This window comes from Leuresthes tenuis, unplaced genomic scaffold (assembly GCF_036924035.1).
Source record: "Leuresthes tenuis unplaced genomic scaffold, fLeuTen1.0.hap1 SCAF_20, whole genome shotgun sequence".
Classification (NCBI taxonomy): Eukaryota; Metazoa; Chordata; class Actinopteri; order Atheriniformes; family Atherinopsidae; genus Leuresthes; species Leuresthes tenuis.
In genome coordinates this window covers 7602814-7620823 of record NW_027325374.1, presented here as the reverse complement: position 1 = coordinate 7620823, position 18010 = coordinate 7602814, and the positions used below count along the sequence as shown (strand labels likewise).

At 39.9% G+C, this 18010-nt stretch overlaps 3 protein-coding genes across 4 annotated transcripts; 1 reads left to right on the top strand and 2 right to left on the bottom strand.

The window, feature by feature from the left end:
- The first annotated feature begins 543 nt into the window (after positions 1–543).
- On the top strand, positions 544–4505 carry lrrc59 (leucine rich repeat containing 59). 2 transcript variants are annotated; one of them, XM_072373405.1, is made up of 8 exons: positions 544–721; positions 857–966; positions 1157–1216; positions 2003–2161; positions 2240–2344; positions 2419–2491; positions 2635–2826; positions 2961–4505. In XM_072373405.1, the coding sequence occupies exons 2-8, from the start codon at positions 865–867 to the stop codon at positions 3239–3241; spliced, it is 972 nt and encodes a 323-aa protein (XP_072229506.1). In that variant the 5' UTR covers positions 544–721; positions 857–864; the 3' UTR covers positions 3242–4505. The 2 variants fall into 2 exon arrangements, with proteins under 2 accessions (XP_072229506.1, XP_072229505.1); XM_072373404.1 differs by lacking the exon at positions 544–721 and having other exon boundaries at positions 728–966.
- A 2565-nt stretch (positions 4506–7070) lies between these two features.
- On the bottom strand, positions 7071–11037 carry nat9 (N-acetyltransferase 9). The gene is made up of 6 exons (XM_072373060.1): positions 10944–11037; positions 9760–9869; positions 9438–9578; positions 8471–8530; positions 8010–8104; positions 7071–7933 (listed from the first exon to the last, which is right to left on the bottom strand). The coding sequence occupies exons 1-6, from the start codon at positions 11018–11020 to the stop codon at positions 7784–7786; spliced, it is 633 nt and encodes a 210-aa protein (XP_072229161.1). The 5' UTR covers positions 11021–11037; the 3' UTR covers positions 7071–7783.
- Positions 11038–12535: 1498 nt separating this feature from the next.
- Positions 12536–15569, bottom strand: syt15 (synaptotagmin XV). The gene is given in 7 exon segments (XM_072373325.1): positions 12536–12675; positions 12955–13137; positions 13276–13384; positions 13467–14002; positions 14687–14844; positions 15216–15405; positions 15479–15569. Coding segments are annotated over 7 exon segments (1323 nt in total). The 5' UTR covers positions 15486–15569.
- Positions 15570–18010: the final 2441 nt, after the last annotated feature.

Sequence of the window (18010 nt, the reverse complement as noted above, 5' to 3'; positions counted from 1 at the left end):
TGTCACAATACATAATACAAACCACAGACCCTCCTAAAGCTTTCATCATTGTTCATTTTGGTTAACATTTGCTCGTAAAGTACTATTTCCAACATAGAATCCAACAGTTTTTTAGATCTGAGGTGATGTATTTTTACATAATCTGAAAATCGCTCTGGCAGCAGTTATGAATATAACATTTATTACTGTAAGATAAATTTGGGAGTTCTGCTTGGTCCCTCAGTAAACACAGCCTTGGTGATTTAGGTATCAGTGTACCCAGTTATTTCTCAGTATAACTTTTCCCTGAAATGGTCTTCAGAGTTTATGTATTCCCGAAGTACATACAAAAATGTTTCTGTGTCTGTCTGATAGATCTCTTGGTAGAATGTCCATCCTATGAAGTTTCAAATCCAATTACAATAGGCCTTCGCTGCCTTGCAGCTCGGGCCCTAAAAAGACGTGTTTTATATCTTATTTCACGATGTTGACACTGTAAGTGTAGTTTTTTAAGGTGCGGCGTTTCCTCCGCTGCTGCAGGGGGCGCTGCTCAGTTCAGCGTCTCCCAGCTGTTACTCTATCAATGACGTGGATTTTCATTGAGAGGCAATCTGTGTTGCCAAAAGCACAACGTTTCAGAGCTTTTACACCAAGTTTTTCCACATAAACCAGTCAGAGCGCTCAGTTTCTTTTCGTCGACTGTCAAACTTTGAACGCAGTTTTGCTACAGCTTCCGTAACAGGTGAGCAGTCACGTAAACCGCTAAAGTTTCAGGGTTTCCTGCTGTCTGCTAATCAAAAGTATCTGCAGTAAGACCGTTTAAATCACCTCATGTTTATTTGTCACAGTCACTCCGAGGTATGTTTTCTATCCACAGACTGCAGAATGAGTAAAAACAGCAAAGTGCTGAACCTGAAGGATAAAATCAGTGGTAATGAAATGGACCTGAGCCTGTCTAACCTCACTGAGGTGCCAGTCAGAGAGCTCGTAAGTTACCTACCCTCCCCAAAATATCCCACATTCACTACGCAATACACGTGTACTTCCACTTTAAACCCAAGGCTGATTTCTTGTCATTTCAGGTTGTTATATGTCTGCATTTTCTGGGTTAAAATTATTACTAAATGTATGATTACAGCTTGTATAGATCAGATTCTTTCTATATTTTTTCCACCAGGCCTTATTCCCCAAAGCAACCGTCGTGGACTTGTCATGCAACAACCTTATCTCTCTTCCTGTGAGTATCACACACAAGTCCTACTCGATGACCATAATAAATGCAGACAGTGTTTGGGTCTAGTTAATTTGGACTTTGTATTTAAATCTAAACTAGAGGGGTTGAAAATTGAGATAACGATAATACTCCTCATTTATACGGCACTTTCTAAACATGAAAGGACGACAAAATCTCATTCTGAATGCAGGAGTTCTTAAACAAACAGAAATTAGAGCTTATCACGTCAATACTAAAGCCCCTCCACTGGCTACCTGTTTAATACAGAATTACCTTTAAAATCCTCTTACTCGTCCATAAAGCACTAAATGGATTGGCCCTTCTGCTCATCTCTGACTCGCTCTCTGTGTATAACCCGATCAGGTCTCTCACGTTGTCAAATGCAGCTTTTTAAGTTGTTCTTAATCGAATCGAACAATCAAATCCAAATTTACCAGAGGTGCTTTCAGTTACTGTGGTGCAGATCTGTGTGTGTGTGTGTACTGTATTTTCCTGTGTAATTTTGTTGTATGTGTGATTTGCTCATACTTGGTCTTTGTTTTGGCACATTGGGTTTACGTGTAATGATAATGTGCTATATAAATAAAACTGCCGTTACTAATAATTTTACGTTGGTATTTTAAGCCACCTACAGTCTGTCTTTTACTTCAGTAAAAAGTGAAGGCTTACCTGTCCATTTGCATCAAGCTTCTACCTTTTTTAAATCCTCCTTAAAAGTGTTTTGCAAACTGTAATATTCAGCAATATTAAAATTCCCTGCTGGCCTCTGTTGCGATTTCTTTCATGCAGCCAGAGTTCTGCAGCCTGACCCACTTAGTGAAGCTGGATTTGAGTAAAAACCAGCTTACCTGTCTGCCAGATGACCTGGGGAACCTGGTCAACCTCCAACATCTGGACCTGTACAACAACAAGCTGATAGTGCTGCCTGTCAGCTTCTCTCAGCTCAGGGTGAGTTATCATTTGTGTACACATGACGCTGTACTTTAACTGTTGTCCCTTAATAAGTCTGTGTGTGTTTGTGCTCAGAGTCTGAAGTGGTTGGACCTGAAGGACAACCCGCTGGAGCCCACCCTGGCCAAGGCGGCAGGAGACTGTCTGGATGAGAAGCAGTGCAAACAATGTGCCTCCAAGGTGGTCGAGACGCACATATCAGTCACGCTAGCATTAAAACGGAAACATCCTAAACTAAAGCTGGTGTTTTTCAGGTTCTACAGCACATGAGAGCCATTCAGGGGGAGGTTGATCGTGCACGCGAGAAGCGACTTCTAAAGGAAAAAGGTGACTATCAGACTATCTAAGGGGGTGCATTGAGTTTTATATATCAAAGGTGACCTTAAAAAAGCTCGGAGTTATGAGCAGCGTCTGAACTGATGTGATCAAACTACATCTGTCTTTTAAACATTTCCTCACCCTTCAATCAGAGCTGGAGAAGAAGAGGGAGGCGAAGCAGAGAGAGCGGGAGGCCCGCGAGAGGGAGGCTCGCAAACGGGAGAAGGCAGAGGAGAAGGAAAAGAGGAGGAAAGAGTACAATGCTCAGATGGCAGCCTTGGCAGCGCAAGAGCTACAAAAGAAGAAGAATGAGGAGAGGAAGAAAAAGAACGGCCAGACAGCAGGTGGGATTTAAGTTAACGTTTAAAAAAAAAAAAAAAAATAAGACCACATTGTGAGTTTTTAACTTGTTTTATGCTTTCTTCCTGACTTCATCTTTAAAGATCGTTATAATGTCACATTTGTTTTATCTCTGCAGATAAAAAGGTCGTCGTGGAGCCGCTGCCAAAACCACGGCGTTCTCTCATTGGCCTGATGTTCAAGCTCTTCTTCCTGCTGATGCTAGGTTTGGCCGGGGTCGCCGCCGCCTGCCGGCTGACCGACATGCAGAAGGAAGCCATCTGTGTGCCGATCAACATCGCAGTCGATGACGGCGTATCCTGGGCCAAAGAGCAAGAGGGTGTGGTCAGACAGCTGGTGCAAAATCTGTCGTCTGCAGCAAGAGAGCTTCTGGAATCCACGCAAACGTCCAAAAACTAACCACTCATGCCTCCATCGAAGCCCACAGATGCAGGATTTCCACTCTAACCTGTGGATCCTGGGATCTTTTTTACATGCAGGAATCATTAACATGGGCAACCCTGCTTCGCCTCGCCCCGTTTGTGGTGCTGGGAGGGGAAATGTCCGATCAGATAGACGTGTGTGGGGGCAGAGATGTGTCTAAATCATCTTAAATTCCTATGGAATTGTTGTCACTCTTGTACCCTCTTTGTACAACAGCTTGTTTTTAAAAAAGGGATCATCTTAGATGTCTCTCTGTGCGCAGCGTTTTGCACTCTGACCAGCAGCCAGCTGTTTCTCCAGGTGCATTACCTGGAGCGCGGGTGGCATTAGAGATGTTCGGTGACATGTCGCGTTGCCCTGTCTGTGCTGCACTGGTATGTGGCGATAGCTGCCAGTCTGAGCATGTGCATTGAAGCCTCTATATTCATAACCTAATAAGCCAAACCTCACGGCTAATACGCCGTCTGGCACGCCCAAATGATATATTAACGACTGATGCATATTTTTCCAAAATGCAAAAGAAATACTGATGTCTTACATTATGAACCACAAGGCCAAATGTCCTTATAACAGTCCTGTTTAATGTTCACAACTCCTTTACGATCATCTTTCAAAGGAAAGTTAGACAGCTTTTTTGTCATGATGTGCAAGCAAGTTATTTCTATCATGATTGTATCTGTCTGTTCATTAGAGCCTGACAGATACAAGTCAGGCTCCAATGAACACCTCTAACGGTAAACCATATTAAAAGATGTGTGAACTCTTTCAGCAGGATGGAAATGATGATGATGCTGCTGGTTGGGAGCTGGTTTCATTTGTCCAGATTTTTTTTTTTTATTTAAAACTAATTTCAGGGCAGTCTGAGCAGAAATAAGACTTCTGAGTTCAGCTGTAAAAACTGTAAATCTGTATTTAAATCACACTATCCTTGAACGCTCGACTGAGCAAGCTCTCGTGTTGAAAAGTTTCAGGTGTCTTTGATTTCTTCACGGATGTTTTATGACAGCAGTGTGTTGTTTCATGAGTGTGGTATTTAACTTCACTTTAACCCAGAATTCCTCAATCTTCTTATGATGAAGGACCAGCAGTCGATGCTGGACTTGCAGTCTCAAATGCCTTTAAGTCTGAATTTCCTCATGCAACTTACTTTCTTAATGAATTGCCTTGGCTGCTTTGGTTCTTGCACAGCTTTGTCCACGCTCAAACATTGTCAGCATCATTAAACGGCTATGCACCGCAAGACATAACTGACTGTTGTGTTTTTATATCAAAGGAGTACACCTGGCTGCCTGCAAAGTTACTTTCAGTTTTGTCTTAGACCTCTTTACCTCTATGAAACACCAAATTAGACATTTACATTATAATTCAGATAAAGTAGTATCTGATTGATGGTAAAATAAACCAGAGTTAATTTTAACGACTGAGAAAAGTATTGTATTACCTTCAGAAAATGGTACGAGTCAATAAACTTATAAACTTATATGCTGATCCAATTTTAAATGATGGCTTATTTGCTTAACATGTCGTTGTTCAGAGTACTGGAAAGAAAACTTACATATAAGCACATATCGTCTTTAATTAAATAACTGATTCCCATTTTATTTATATCAAAACTTAGTTAAATTCTCTTAATATCAGCTATCAATCAGGGAAGTTTCATGAAAATATCTGGTCAAGATTATTTTCACTTCTGGTGCTTTTCAATATTAGTGAAAATTTACAATCTGTAACTTGAAGGCAGTTTTCTGAGGGTTTTTTTTGTCCTTCGAGTTCTGAGCTGCTTCTAGTAAAAATCAAGGATAATAAGACTGTCCTTTATTAATCCCACAATATTACAGCAGCAAAGGCGATGAGATATCTTTAGATAATTGTATGTTTGTGAATGTGCAGACACTGTGTTGTATTGGTTCAGAGAAATAAAATAATAAGATTCCATATTCAATATGGAATTAATCACTTTAGCATCTAATCCTAATTAATATATCATACTTTGATAATAACTGTGAGTTTATCTTTTTTAAATGTGAGATGACAGACTTACATCCATTTAAATGGATTATTACTGTATGAAACCTAGATGACTAGAAATTGCGAAAAAAGATTGATTTTTGTGATGGACAACAGCTATTTCCTGATCATCAATATCACCACCATCAATTACAAACATCTCTGTGAATTATGAGAACAAAAACTGCCTATTTAAGCAGAAGAACACACAGTTAATCTGATTAGATTTACATCTAACACTGAATGTAGCTCATCTGAAAGTGTCTTCAAGGCTGACCTGAGAAGCAGAAATACAAACACTGACAAAAGTTATGGAATCACCACTCTTTGAGTTTTTTAAAAATAATATATATATATATATATATAAACATAACACATATAATCTAACAGCTTCTGGCTTGTAAAGCATACCCAAAAAAATCCACTAAAATGGTTATAATCTCTGGCTTTTGGTCTTCGGTTTTTTTCAGATGAAGTAGAGGAAAAGCTTATGAAATCCGCCTGTAATTTGCATTTCTAAAACAAATACGAGTACAAGTGACTGGCAGGAAACATGGCCCCAACAGGAGAGCTGTCAGTTGAAGCAATGGAAAGATTCTAAAACTTCTTTAAGAAGGCATTTCAACTCAGAGAGTGGCTAAACATGTTGTTTGTTCGCAGTCAGCTGTGTCTAAATTCTGGAGTACAAACCAAATGGGAAGGTTGTAAAAGGGGAAATGTACAGGCCGACCAAAGGAGACGTCAAAATGTCAGGACAGAAACTCTAAGAAATATGGCTTAAAAAGAAAATGCTCGACAAAAGAAATGAAAAACAAATGGGCAGAAACAGGAGTCAATATTTATGAACAAATTGTAAGAAATCGGCTAACAGAAATATGATTTACATCAAGAAAAGTCAAACCACCTAAAAGAGAAGGGCTAAAGAGAAGCAGTCATGGACTGAAGATGATTGGATGAAAGTGATATTTAGTAATCAATTACCAGTTTGCATTGGACAAGGAAACTTCAGTGTGATGCAGGTGGAATTTACCTCTGCTGTAAATGTACAGGTGGGCATTTCAATTTCCAAAGCTTTTCCCATTCCACAACTCAGTCTGGTGATGCTAAGGTCACTTTTCAGGATGATAATTAGTCCTGCCACTGAGAAAAGGAGGACATGTCAACTAGATATCTGTGAATTATAAGTTTATCAAATGAATGAACATCACAGCACAAAATGATGTGAATAAGCATTTCTGATTCTACAGCCTGGATTTGGTCTGTTGTACAGTTCAGATGAGGATCTGAGATGTTTCATGGTGTCTCAGCTAAATAGTTCTGCTGAGGTTTGGGAGTCTACAACACGACAGGAAGCATTAAAGCTCCACCATCTGGCATGTCATATTTACCTCCAGCCTTCTGGTTTCCAACCACAAAATCAGGAGAAATGCTGCAGAGTAATGAGGCACTTAGGAGGAATATGAGCCAAATGTCTGCTGTAATGTACAGAAGATGCGTTTCAATCTGATTATTGTTGGTGCATGAGAAAATGGAAACACTGTCTCTGACAAGATTTATCATTAAATCTGGACAAATTGTTATTTGTACACAAAAGATTTCAAGCCAAGAATTAGATGTTTGGTGGATATAACCCTGGCTGCTTCTGAGAGGTAACATTTCAGGACTTTCATAGCAAATGAATCTGAGTCATACCAAATCAAACATTAGCAGCCACAAACTTTTGTCTGTTTTTCAGTTCTTTTTTTTTTTACACTAATAAACTGAATATAAAACTACTACAAAATAGGCACCTAATATTGAAGATTAGAGAAATGAGAACAGACTAAAGAAACTAAATATTTACTGAAATGTGTCCAGTTTTTTTGCTCTGTCGGTGTTTCCTTCATTTATTGGCAGGAAAAAGGGAAATAGATGCAGCGATTTTTTTAAATGTGCGCATACGTAAATGGAAAAAATGGTACATATGGTGAAAAAATAGTTTATACAAGTCTAACGAGCTTTAAAGTCAATACTTGGTCTGAGCTGCTTTATTCTCCAACACAGCCTGAACCCTCTGAGACAAGCTTTGTCCAGTCTTTTTATGCTTGAATAATTCATAGTTCAGAGTTAAGTGGCTAAACAAACAGAACAAATCATTCCTCTGAAAAGGGTCAGGTACAAGGACTGGACTGAGAGTAAGTGAAGAAGCAGCCAATGTCAGAAGAAAAAAAGCCTGGAGAACTGTTGCTCAAGACCACATTAAAAGGTTATCAGAAAGCTTGGCCCCTTGGAAGCAAAATATGAAAGAATAAGAGGTGGCCTGATACTTTTCCACAGTACTGTAAGTTCAGCACCAAATGCAAATGTAACAGAAGATTTTTATTATGCGGAAGAAGAAGTGTTTTACAGAGTCACAGTGATCATGATCCAGGCTTCAGCTTGGTGTCCCACATTTCCATCATCTGTGTGCAGACTGACCTGCTTCACAGCTGGAAGTCTTCACGAAGTGAATGAGCAGCTCAGCACAACAGCTCACTGTGAAAGCAGTTCATGCCTGTTGCTGTGGGTTTGTCTGTAGTCTCTTTCCTTCATGTGGGCGACGTCGTCCTGCAGCTTCCTCAGACTGGACTCATCCACCGTCAACTCAAGGGTCACCTCTTTGAAAACCTTACACACTGACACCTGCAGCAATAAAATCAGTGTTTTTAGAGCCTAAGCCCCGCAGGTAATGACATGACGTCATCCGTCATCTTCTTACCTCCTGGAAGTGCAGCTTCTTAAACATGGCAACGCTGATCTGGTTGTCCAGCCCGATTTTGGCTTGAAACTTTCTAACTCCAAGTTTGGTGACACCTGGTGAAAAACGACACGCTGAAAATGACTGAATTATTCAGGAGAATTGAGGAGCAAAGCGGTGGGTTCATTTTCATTCAGAGGTTCAGTAGCAGTAGTTCTCAGGAAGAATTTCTATTGTCATTTCTATAAACACCATCTTTTGTTGCCAATTTCAGCCCCAAGCTGAGGGGCTTTTTTAAATCCAACTATAACTCTGAATGGCCCAGATGTTTTTTTCTAACCACTTCTAAGACCCACTTCCACACTGTAGTAAAGGAGCAACACACAGTGACTTCAAACACCTGCCCCTGCTATAAACAACACATTCATTTGCAGCATTAACAAGAGTTAAAAAAGTCTTCTGACACAGTGCAAACTGCTCACCGTAGCACATCATCATGCGTGTCACCTCCTTCCCGATGCCCTGGCCTCTGTGACTCGGTTCTGTTAAAAACAGATTGAAAAATACAACTGAACATCTAAAGAAAAATAAAGATGTGTTTCACATGTTACAAGATTTATAATGAGCAGAGGATCTCCAGATCCAGGTAGAACACTGGATGAGCCGGTCCTGACAAGTTGAGACTTTACAGCTCATTTGTATGCACTGTGAGGAGCTGATTAAATGAGAAGCTTTAAGCAATATCTAAGGAGAAGTTAGCAGAAGCTAAGTGGAGACGCTACTTGGTGTGATGGCAGTCTTGACATGTTCTGGTTATGGCTCCGATTGCACAAAATTAGATTCTGTAAGCCTGTAGTACCCAAAGATGTTCGACTGCAAAATAACCGGACTCAGTTTATTTGGAGATACTGTCGATTCCCGACAAAAATGCAGTTTTCATTTTTCAAACAGCTGCAAATTTGACCCGTAAACAGTTGGATTTTAAGACTGACACAGCTCCAACCATTTATCTGGCAACACCCCGGGTAAGATCAGTCTGTCAACCAGTAGGTTCGGCTGCGTATTCCACTGATTATTTCATCAATTAATTGAGTAATTAGATTTACTTTTGTAAAAATATTACTGTAGATTATTGTATGATATATCAATATTAGTATTAGAACTGGTCCTTGTATAGTGTAGCAGAAGGGCAGTTGTCAGCCACGAAATGGGGCGGGGCCATCCAATTCACTAAATGAGTCACACTTAGCCATTTAAAGGCTGTCTTTTTATTTTGTATCCTTGGTAAAAAAATGTATATGTACAAATTTGAGTAATGGAGATTAGTTTTTAGAGGACTAATAGCAGCTAGAGAGGGAATTTCAAAATAGAGACACAAATACTGAAAATTGTTAACATGTAAAAACCAAACCGAGAAGGCAGAGAAGGCATAAACATGTTGCGTATCACCTGCTATCATGATTTCCAGCTCTGCCAAGGATGGGTCTGTGGGGTCAGTCAGGAAGATGTTGACATCTCCCACCATGCACTGCTCCTCCTCGTTACTGGCGTCCGCCCACCGCTGCTTGTCCAGGATGATGAACGTGCACTCTGGAGAGTTAGAGCATGAGGTAAAGCATGACTTCAGGAAGATGTGATCTCAACCACAAATCTGAAGAATAGTCTGAATAAAACTTTTGTTTTTTAATGAAGGATTTGTGCTGTTAAATGTGAGCTGATCTGTAGCCAGTCTGAGGGTTCATTAGAATAATGCAGAGTGACAACTCCATACTGTCATTATCCTCCCTCCAGCTCCTCTGCATGTCGTATTCCTGTTCCAGGGTCAGCGGCTCTGAGGCGGTCAGCTGCTGCAGCTCAGGAGACTTCATCCATTCATGGTACCTGTAGGAAACAGGCAAACGCACAAGCTAAACTATAAACTTGAACGGATGCTAAAGGACTATAGTTTGTGACTGATTCGCCGCTTTTAATGAGCCATAGAGGAACTGCGCTGAATTCCTGTTTGGCTTCTTAGTGTTGTTTACCTAGAGAAGGCATAGAACAACCTGGAAACTAGATCTTATCAAAAAATTAAAAAAAATTCACGACTTAGTGCTCCATGAGACCCGATGAAACGTGTCATCTGGTGAGAAAGATTGTGTGAAACTACTTTAATTGTGTCGATAATGTTTTGTTGTTTTCATGTTCTTCAATAAAGAAAAAAAAAAGGTATTTTAAAATCAAAGTTTTAGTACAGTTTGAACCAAGAAAACAAATAAAAGTCTGCCGCATGTTGTTTATTCTCTGGTCTTTCTTTAGTGAGACTGGAGCCCAGAAATAATGAAGAGCTTGAGGTCATTTTTAATGTTTTTACACAGATTAAATAACATATAGGCCTTGAGATCAAAGTCTTGATAAACAGATCAAAAAGTTTTATTAAAAAAATACTTTGATCATCACTTAAATTATTTTTGAACAGATCCTTTTATCCCTTGAACATTTTTTGATCATTTACCTGTTTTGTCAGTTGGCTGGTCAAAGCAGGGGGCCGTTTGGAGATTATTTTATACATTTTACAAACCAAATTAACAGTGAATTGTTCAAATAAACAGATTAATCCAAAAGAGCAATAATTATTTATTGCAACCTGATACATAAACGATCGTCTCTTTTTTTGTGTCCTTCATAGTTTGCAACAGTAATATATCCTCTTTCATATCAATGTATAATCAATAAGAATGTAATACATGTTGGAATAAGAGTCACCAGCTTTCTGCCGGAAATTGCACGATATTATAGTTTTTTGCAGAAACTGTGCTGACTTTATATTTTACTTAATTACTAAAATAATAAGGTGGGATACGGTAATAAAAAGAGGACATAAGGAGAGGACCAAATGTAAGGAATGAACAGAGATAACATAAAAGAGACAAGATGAGCTGGTTAAAAGCGGAAAATGACGACTGGTAGTGTTACCTGGGCACGTGCTCTGCATTATAAGGAACCAACACGACTCTGTGTCCCTCGAGTAAAGTATTCTCGTTTATCTTCATGGTGGCGAACCAGGTACAAACTTACAGATTCACGTTCACGTCCATGCCCAGCTGGCTGAGCTCACACAGGACTTCCTCAAACAAACGTGTTCAAACTGCGCCTGCGCCAAACGTCTTTAAGTTGAGAGGCGCCACCTGCTGGACAACATCAGAAAGTGACGAGAGAAGCTCAGAGTTCTCTGTTCTGATTCTGGCATTTTTCTTAATTTAGGCTTGAAAACAAACCTGATCCTCAAAGGTCAAGATGAGAGACAAAATATCACTTGGATTAAAACTTAAATGCGTCTAACGAGCTGAGGATTCTTTTGAAATTTAGGTATTAAGTAGATAACTTGTTTATGGGCTTAAATTTTAACAGAATTTTTAAAAATGATATATTTACAAATAGACATATATTTGTGAAAACCAACACACAAGTTACAAATAAGTCATTTGTATTTGTGGATAACAAAACACGTGTGCAACTCAAGGTATATTTATAGTTCGCCTTCTGTGCATTTGCAGTTATTTTTGAGACAAATTTAAGCTCATACTTGTTGAGTTAAAATGCAAACAGGAGACGGTTTAAAATAGAAGTTGTTCTAATCTTGAGAAAAGTAATTTGCAATCTCCTATCAACATGAATAAAACAGAATCTGTGTTATTTTGAGGGATTTTTTTATACATCAAATTGATGTATTATTAATGCATCAAAGTAACTTTAACCCTGTACAGTGACACTTCCCAACATAGACCAAGGGACGCTGCAGAAGGCCAGATAAAAACACGGTTACACAAAGTTTTATTATCAAAGATCAACCTTGGTACAATGAAAAGTTTAGAAGATAAATGTCAGATTTCCAACAATTGGAAAGTGCCTGAAATATGTAAAACACAGTTTTATGTTAAAAGGTGACAAACCAAAAAGTTGCTTACAGTTGCTGTGGAGGATTCAGAATCATCTTGTGTCTTATTACTACATTTTGACCAGTCATCAACTTGGAAGTATCAATTTTCTTTCTGACTAGTCAACCCATTTAGTACTTCATACATTCACTCAGCTGTGTCTCTGTCTTTGATAATTACCACCATCATCTTTCAGGACATGATGCAAATGATATACATTTTCTTTTAGGACATGTCACCGACTCATCATCGTCTTTCATGTTATTGTAGTAACTTTGTAAGTAAAGTGATTTATTTTCACATGCTGCAATAATTGAGCATCATTGTGTTCACTTGATGGATTTAAGATCAATATTCACGCGTCTCTTTTGCTTGCGAGGGAAATGCCTCGCTCTTGAGCTTCAGAATGCTCCATTAACTGTTTGTCACGGAAAACAACACATGAAATGAACCAGAACAGTAAAGCTGCAGGTGGTGCATGTAAGCACAGAGCCTGAGTCAGTTTAGTGTCTTCATTGGGTTTGAATGTACTGTAATAAACAATTTTTAACTTTTGCAAATGATAGAAATATCTGGTATCTTAATTTCAGACTTTGTGTCTGTGTACATCCTAGGAGTATGGCTCTGTTTTTAAGTGGCTCAGCCAAGTCCATGCCACAGTTTGACCGGCTTTTCTGGCGTGTTGACCATGTCCATCCAGTGCTGCAGCTGAAGACCCCTGGCGTACATGAAGGGACCCAACACCATCACTCCAAGCAAGGCCGGAGGTTCTGGGCGCACAACGAATGGAGAACCAAAGGTTTGCAAATATCCATTAAAGTTCTGGCAAAAATTACTAATAAGCTTAAAAATGTAAAGTACTATAAGTGATCGCTGTTATTTGTTTTAGATAAAGAACAACATAATTACAAAAACAAATAATTTAGTCTCATCTGAATTCAGAAAACAGTAATGAACAGTACACTATCCCTCAAATGTTTTTTTTATATAATTTGTGGGGAAATCTTGAGTGATATCATCGTAAATCTACTGATTAACAGGTTGGTCACCTGAGCGGCTGTCGTTTGGCTGCTGCAGCTCAAACCTCAGACAGGCCTCGTCCAAGTGCTGCGGTCGCAGCTTAAAAGTCATCCTGTAGTTGAAGAGGGGTTCCTTTTCCCCTTTCACCACACAGGTGCGCTTCATCTTCGCCACCTGAGTGTGTATCCGTAAGCTCACCTGGACACACACGCCTGGGAAGCACAGGAGGATGGTGTATAACCACACTGAAGTTTGTTTTTTGTCAGCTTTGCTACTTATTTCTAATCCTTCCTTCACAGCTAAGCGGTGCACAGTTTGATCCACAAGCTGGCAAGTGAAACTGCCCATACCTGCGTCTGTGAGCAGCTGAAGGCCTCGAGCCTGCAAAACCACCACTGAGAGGCGCTGCAGAGATGAACTGTAGCTGAGAGATATCTGCATGTCCCCCAGCTCTGAACACTGACAAATCAGACAGCAGAATCACTGCGAGCTTTTGAGACCACCTCGGCTGCACAAAGCGTTGTGAATGTGTTGGTGTTACCTGCGTATCCTCCTCAGGCTCCAGGTCCCTCCAGAGGACCCTGCCAGCATGACCGAGCTCACCTTCCAAAGGAAACAGCACCCTCCCCACAGCGTGTCGTTTGCCATCTTTCTCAACACTCAGCACACACACACTCAGGGTGCTCAGAGGCACACACACTGCTGACACCTGTGGAGCTCACACACGCAGTTCCAACAACAGGTGTCACATTGCAGTAAAAATCTTCAGATGAAATTAACTTGCCTGGAAAAAAAAGCAGTCATTGAACTCTGGGTCGGGCCCTGTTCCCCGGGCCTTCGCCTGGCGGGGCCGCCGATCGTCAGGGAGAAGCCTGAGCTCCACCAGCGTTACGTTGCCGTGGAAATGAGGGGGGAGGTTGCCAAGACGGAGCAAGGAGACCACGACCTGTTCGCTGCTGTGTCGATACTCCACAGAGAAGCAGAGGCGTGTGGCCAAGCCTGGAGGGGGGGCCACCACCTCATTCAGTGGAGTTGTCGAGTAGAGGCCGGCCAGCACCGACCCCACCGGGTACCAACCTGAGAAACGGTTCATAGAGCAGAGATTAACAACGCTCAGGGGGTTTGCACATAGAGTGGCATTTTGCAGCCCCCAACCACCACTTTGCTCCAGAGTGAAATCTCATGTTCACTCATGTTCAAAGATTGATTGATAGAAAGACAGCTATTTGCTTTTCTGCAGAAACAGTTGTTTCAAACAGAATATTCAAGCTACCCTGTCAGGTTTTTTTTTTAAGAAGTGACACATTTACCCATGGTTCTGCCACTTTGCTTTCCACAAGACAGGAAATCATGGCTAAGCAAAGAATTCCTCATCAGGCTTATCTATAGTTTAGATGGTTTCTATAAAATATTGGACATTCATGGATTTGTGGATCATAAATTATAAAAAGTGCCAATGGAATCAGATTTACCCATTATTGAAAAGTTTATATGAAAATGGGCATCTTGTTTACACCAAACAGCTGTAGATTTTTTTTAATTTTTTTTTTAGAGCTGAAATGTCAGCCAGCTGGCTAAAGTGATTTTTTTTAGGTGAATTCTCACACTTAAGTCACTTTGGCAGACTCTGAAACAACATCTAAATATGTGTGTAACACATGTAATTTCAGAACTTGTGTTGTAAAAGTTTTACATTTGAAATGAAAAGTGATTGAAACCATAACGGCGCTGTAAATAAATTAAAAAGTAGTAATGACCTACTTCTTACTGAGAGTGACCCCCGATGAGCCAGAATGTCATGCAAGGCCTTGGTCTTCATCCCCTCTTTCTCTTCTTTATCTTCCTTCTCATCATTTCTCAGATCTCCATTGTTTTGTGTGACAAAACGAGGAGGCAAAGTGAAAGGGATTTCACTGGTTCTTTCACACACAGACAGATATTCATAAATGAGTCTTCTGCTGTATCATTACCGGCTTATTAATCAAATAGCTGAGACGAGTGGTTGTCATCTGTGTCTGCGATTCCATGTTTGTGCTATTGTTTGTGTTTCTGGGTCTTAAACTAAACATCACATCTATCACAAATCCCAAAAGATGCATCATGCAGCTGATGACCAACCTACACTTTTACATCGGATCTAAGCACAGTGAGCTGATGAGGACTGTGCAATCCAGTTGAATAAAGTCAATAGTTGCCCATATAAGATTAGACTCTTTTATAATCTATACTGATAAACAGTTCAAGAAAAACTTGTGTGTATGTTAAGTTGAACATTCACAATGGTACTTACGAAGCCCAGGAGCCTTGAGACACCGGGATCACTGGAGCAGAGCATACTGGTACTGATGGTACTGCGGAAAGCAGTTCCTGGTACTGACTCTGCCTATTTTTCTTCCTCCGCAAGCAGCACACCATCAGACTGAGCAGCAACAGCAACAGCAGCCCCACAGACAGACCAACAGCCAGCAGTAGCACCTGGTCTGAACAATCAAACAGCTAAAATAACAGATTTGTGCACAGTGCAAGCAGAGCCTGATGTGCTTCTCTGCTTACCAGCCATGGATGAATAAACTTTTAGCTGCAGGACCTGGTAACTTTTCTTTTCGACTCAGACAGACTGTACATAGATGAAGCTTCAACTTAGCATTGGTTATTTACTCAAAAGTGTTTGTGACTCCAGAGCACAGCGAGAGTATACCACAGCTGGCTGGTTCTCACCATGTTATCTGCAGGGCTGGATTAAGAGGGGGGCCTGGGCAAAAAATAAAAAAAACGATAGTTACTCATTTCTCCAAACACTCACAAATGACCTGTTGGTAATAAACTGACCGGCAGAAAGTCTGTCATTTTAAGGAAGTGATAGTGAAAATTATCTTATTTAACATTAGCTACTTTTGGCAATACCATCTAATAATAAACCTAAAATATTTGTGATTTTGCTTCAAATGAGAGAATGAAGCAATTCAAACTATTTGTAACTTATTTCACTTTTTTTTTTTTTATATTCTAAGCTGAATGTTTCATCCATTTATCCATCTATGTACCTTCAATCCATTGTCCGGCTCGCAGTGCTAACGGTCTAAGCCATGAGACATATCTCTCCAGCCTGTCCTTGGTCTGCCTCAGGATCTGCACCTGGTCAGACACAAAAAAATGACCTCACCTGGACGACACTGACTGGAAACAGTTCCGTTTTAATTCTTCTCATCTGCATATTCTCCATGTGTAAGAGCAGTGGCTCAACTTGCTGTGGATTTTCTGTGTTGATCACAGGACACAAAGAGGAATTTAAACCCAGCCAACTTTATTTATGTGGCAACGAAAGAGCAAAAGCTAAATTCTTACAAAAACAGCCAAAGGAAAAGATGAAAATAGAGAAATAAAAACCACTCAAATAAGCAAATAAATTGGCAATGAGAGCAAGATGTCAGTATTAAAACAAAAAGGTTAAATGACACAAAAGCCAACCTAAAAAGGTTTATTAGCAGCTCACAGACTTATCAATTAATTAAGCATATGTTCTAAGAGGTGAGTTTAAGCTTTAACTAAGTAATTTGATAAAACCTTTACAACAAATTAGATACTTCTAAACCAAAATACAAACTGAAATGAGGTCATGAACCCTTGAAGCTGTGTGCTAGTTTTTAAAACTAGCAGAAAAACATCCTCAGATTCAGTCTCAGTCCCACAACTTTAAGGCTAAACTGAACAACCTTAGGCTCCACAGATAAGAAACACCAGGGAGAAATCTGGAAATACAAGAAGTGCTTTTATCCGCATCACCCAACCAAAGTAGGCTTTTGGAAAAACTCCTTCAAAAATGGGGGAACATTTTTGTTCTTGTTTTATTTCACAGTATTTTCACATGCTTCAGGAAGCGCAGATGTCCACAGTTTCAAAGAAACACTGGTGTGGATTGGCAGCAGCATAAATAATTCATCTAAATTAAAATTGAATTAAAAAGCATTGTTTCACATCCCTCCGGTTAAGAACTGCACAGTTATTCAGAGATTTATTTAAATGGTTGCTAGCTCCGTTATGTGATTTAAATTAATCTATAGATCATGTGGTGAATATTACAAATAAATCTGACGGCAATTACAGCAGAAATCTTGTATGCAGGAGACTAAACCTGCAGTTGAACTGGTTGTAGGAAAAGCTGATGTCCTGTAACTTGCTTTGAGGGCTGAACTCAGTGGGAACTAAGAGGCAACGGGGTACATGCACATTCCACAGAGGGTCAGGGTCAGGGAGGGTGGATTAGTCAACAGGGGCCTGACACTTTAGATTTTTCTAAAGTCTCTCACAGGTTAATCTGGCCATGAATGACAGCTGGTGAAAAAAGGGGTAAAGATTAGATGGCTAACCCCTAACCCTCACACTACTTAAGTAACTCATTCCTTAGTCAAGGCAGGAGTTGAAATGGTGGAATTAAATCTTCATCAATTATCCATTTTTGTGTGTCTGTGTTTGCTTTAAACCAAACTACCAAGCTGGATTCCATGAAACTAGTCGGAGAGTTTGAGCATGGGGAGAGGTGGCATGCTTGTATTTTCACTGGAGATCAGGTTCTCTTCAGGATCCCAGGCCCTAAGCTGAGCCCCAATAACTTTATCATACAGAAAGATTCCCTCTCACACCCAGAACAACTTTCGAAATAAAGTATTTCAGTGTTTTTTTCTTATTTATTCCATTTACTGCACCAAATCAAATGTCTTTTGCAGAGCAGGTAAAGCCACAAAAAGAAGATAACTAAGTGGAAGCTGATAGTGTTTGCTTTACAGCACGCCAAGCCTAAACTTATCTATGGTGCAGACATGTGCTGTGAATCCCAATGACCAATGACGGTGAACTCTTACCTTCAATACAATGCCATCAGAGTCTTAGCTTAATCTTTGAATTAAAGTAATTAAAGTCTGTCTGTTTGAGAGACTTAAACACTGAACAGATAATCATGTTTCTCACACAGTCAGTCTTTATCACTTTGGTGAAACCTCCTAAATCATAATGGTTATGATTTAACTGACCGTAAATTGACATGTAGTCCTAATGGGCTGATTTTCAGTCACAATTTCTGACGTGTTC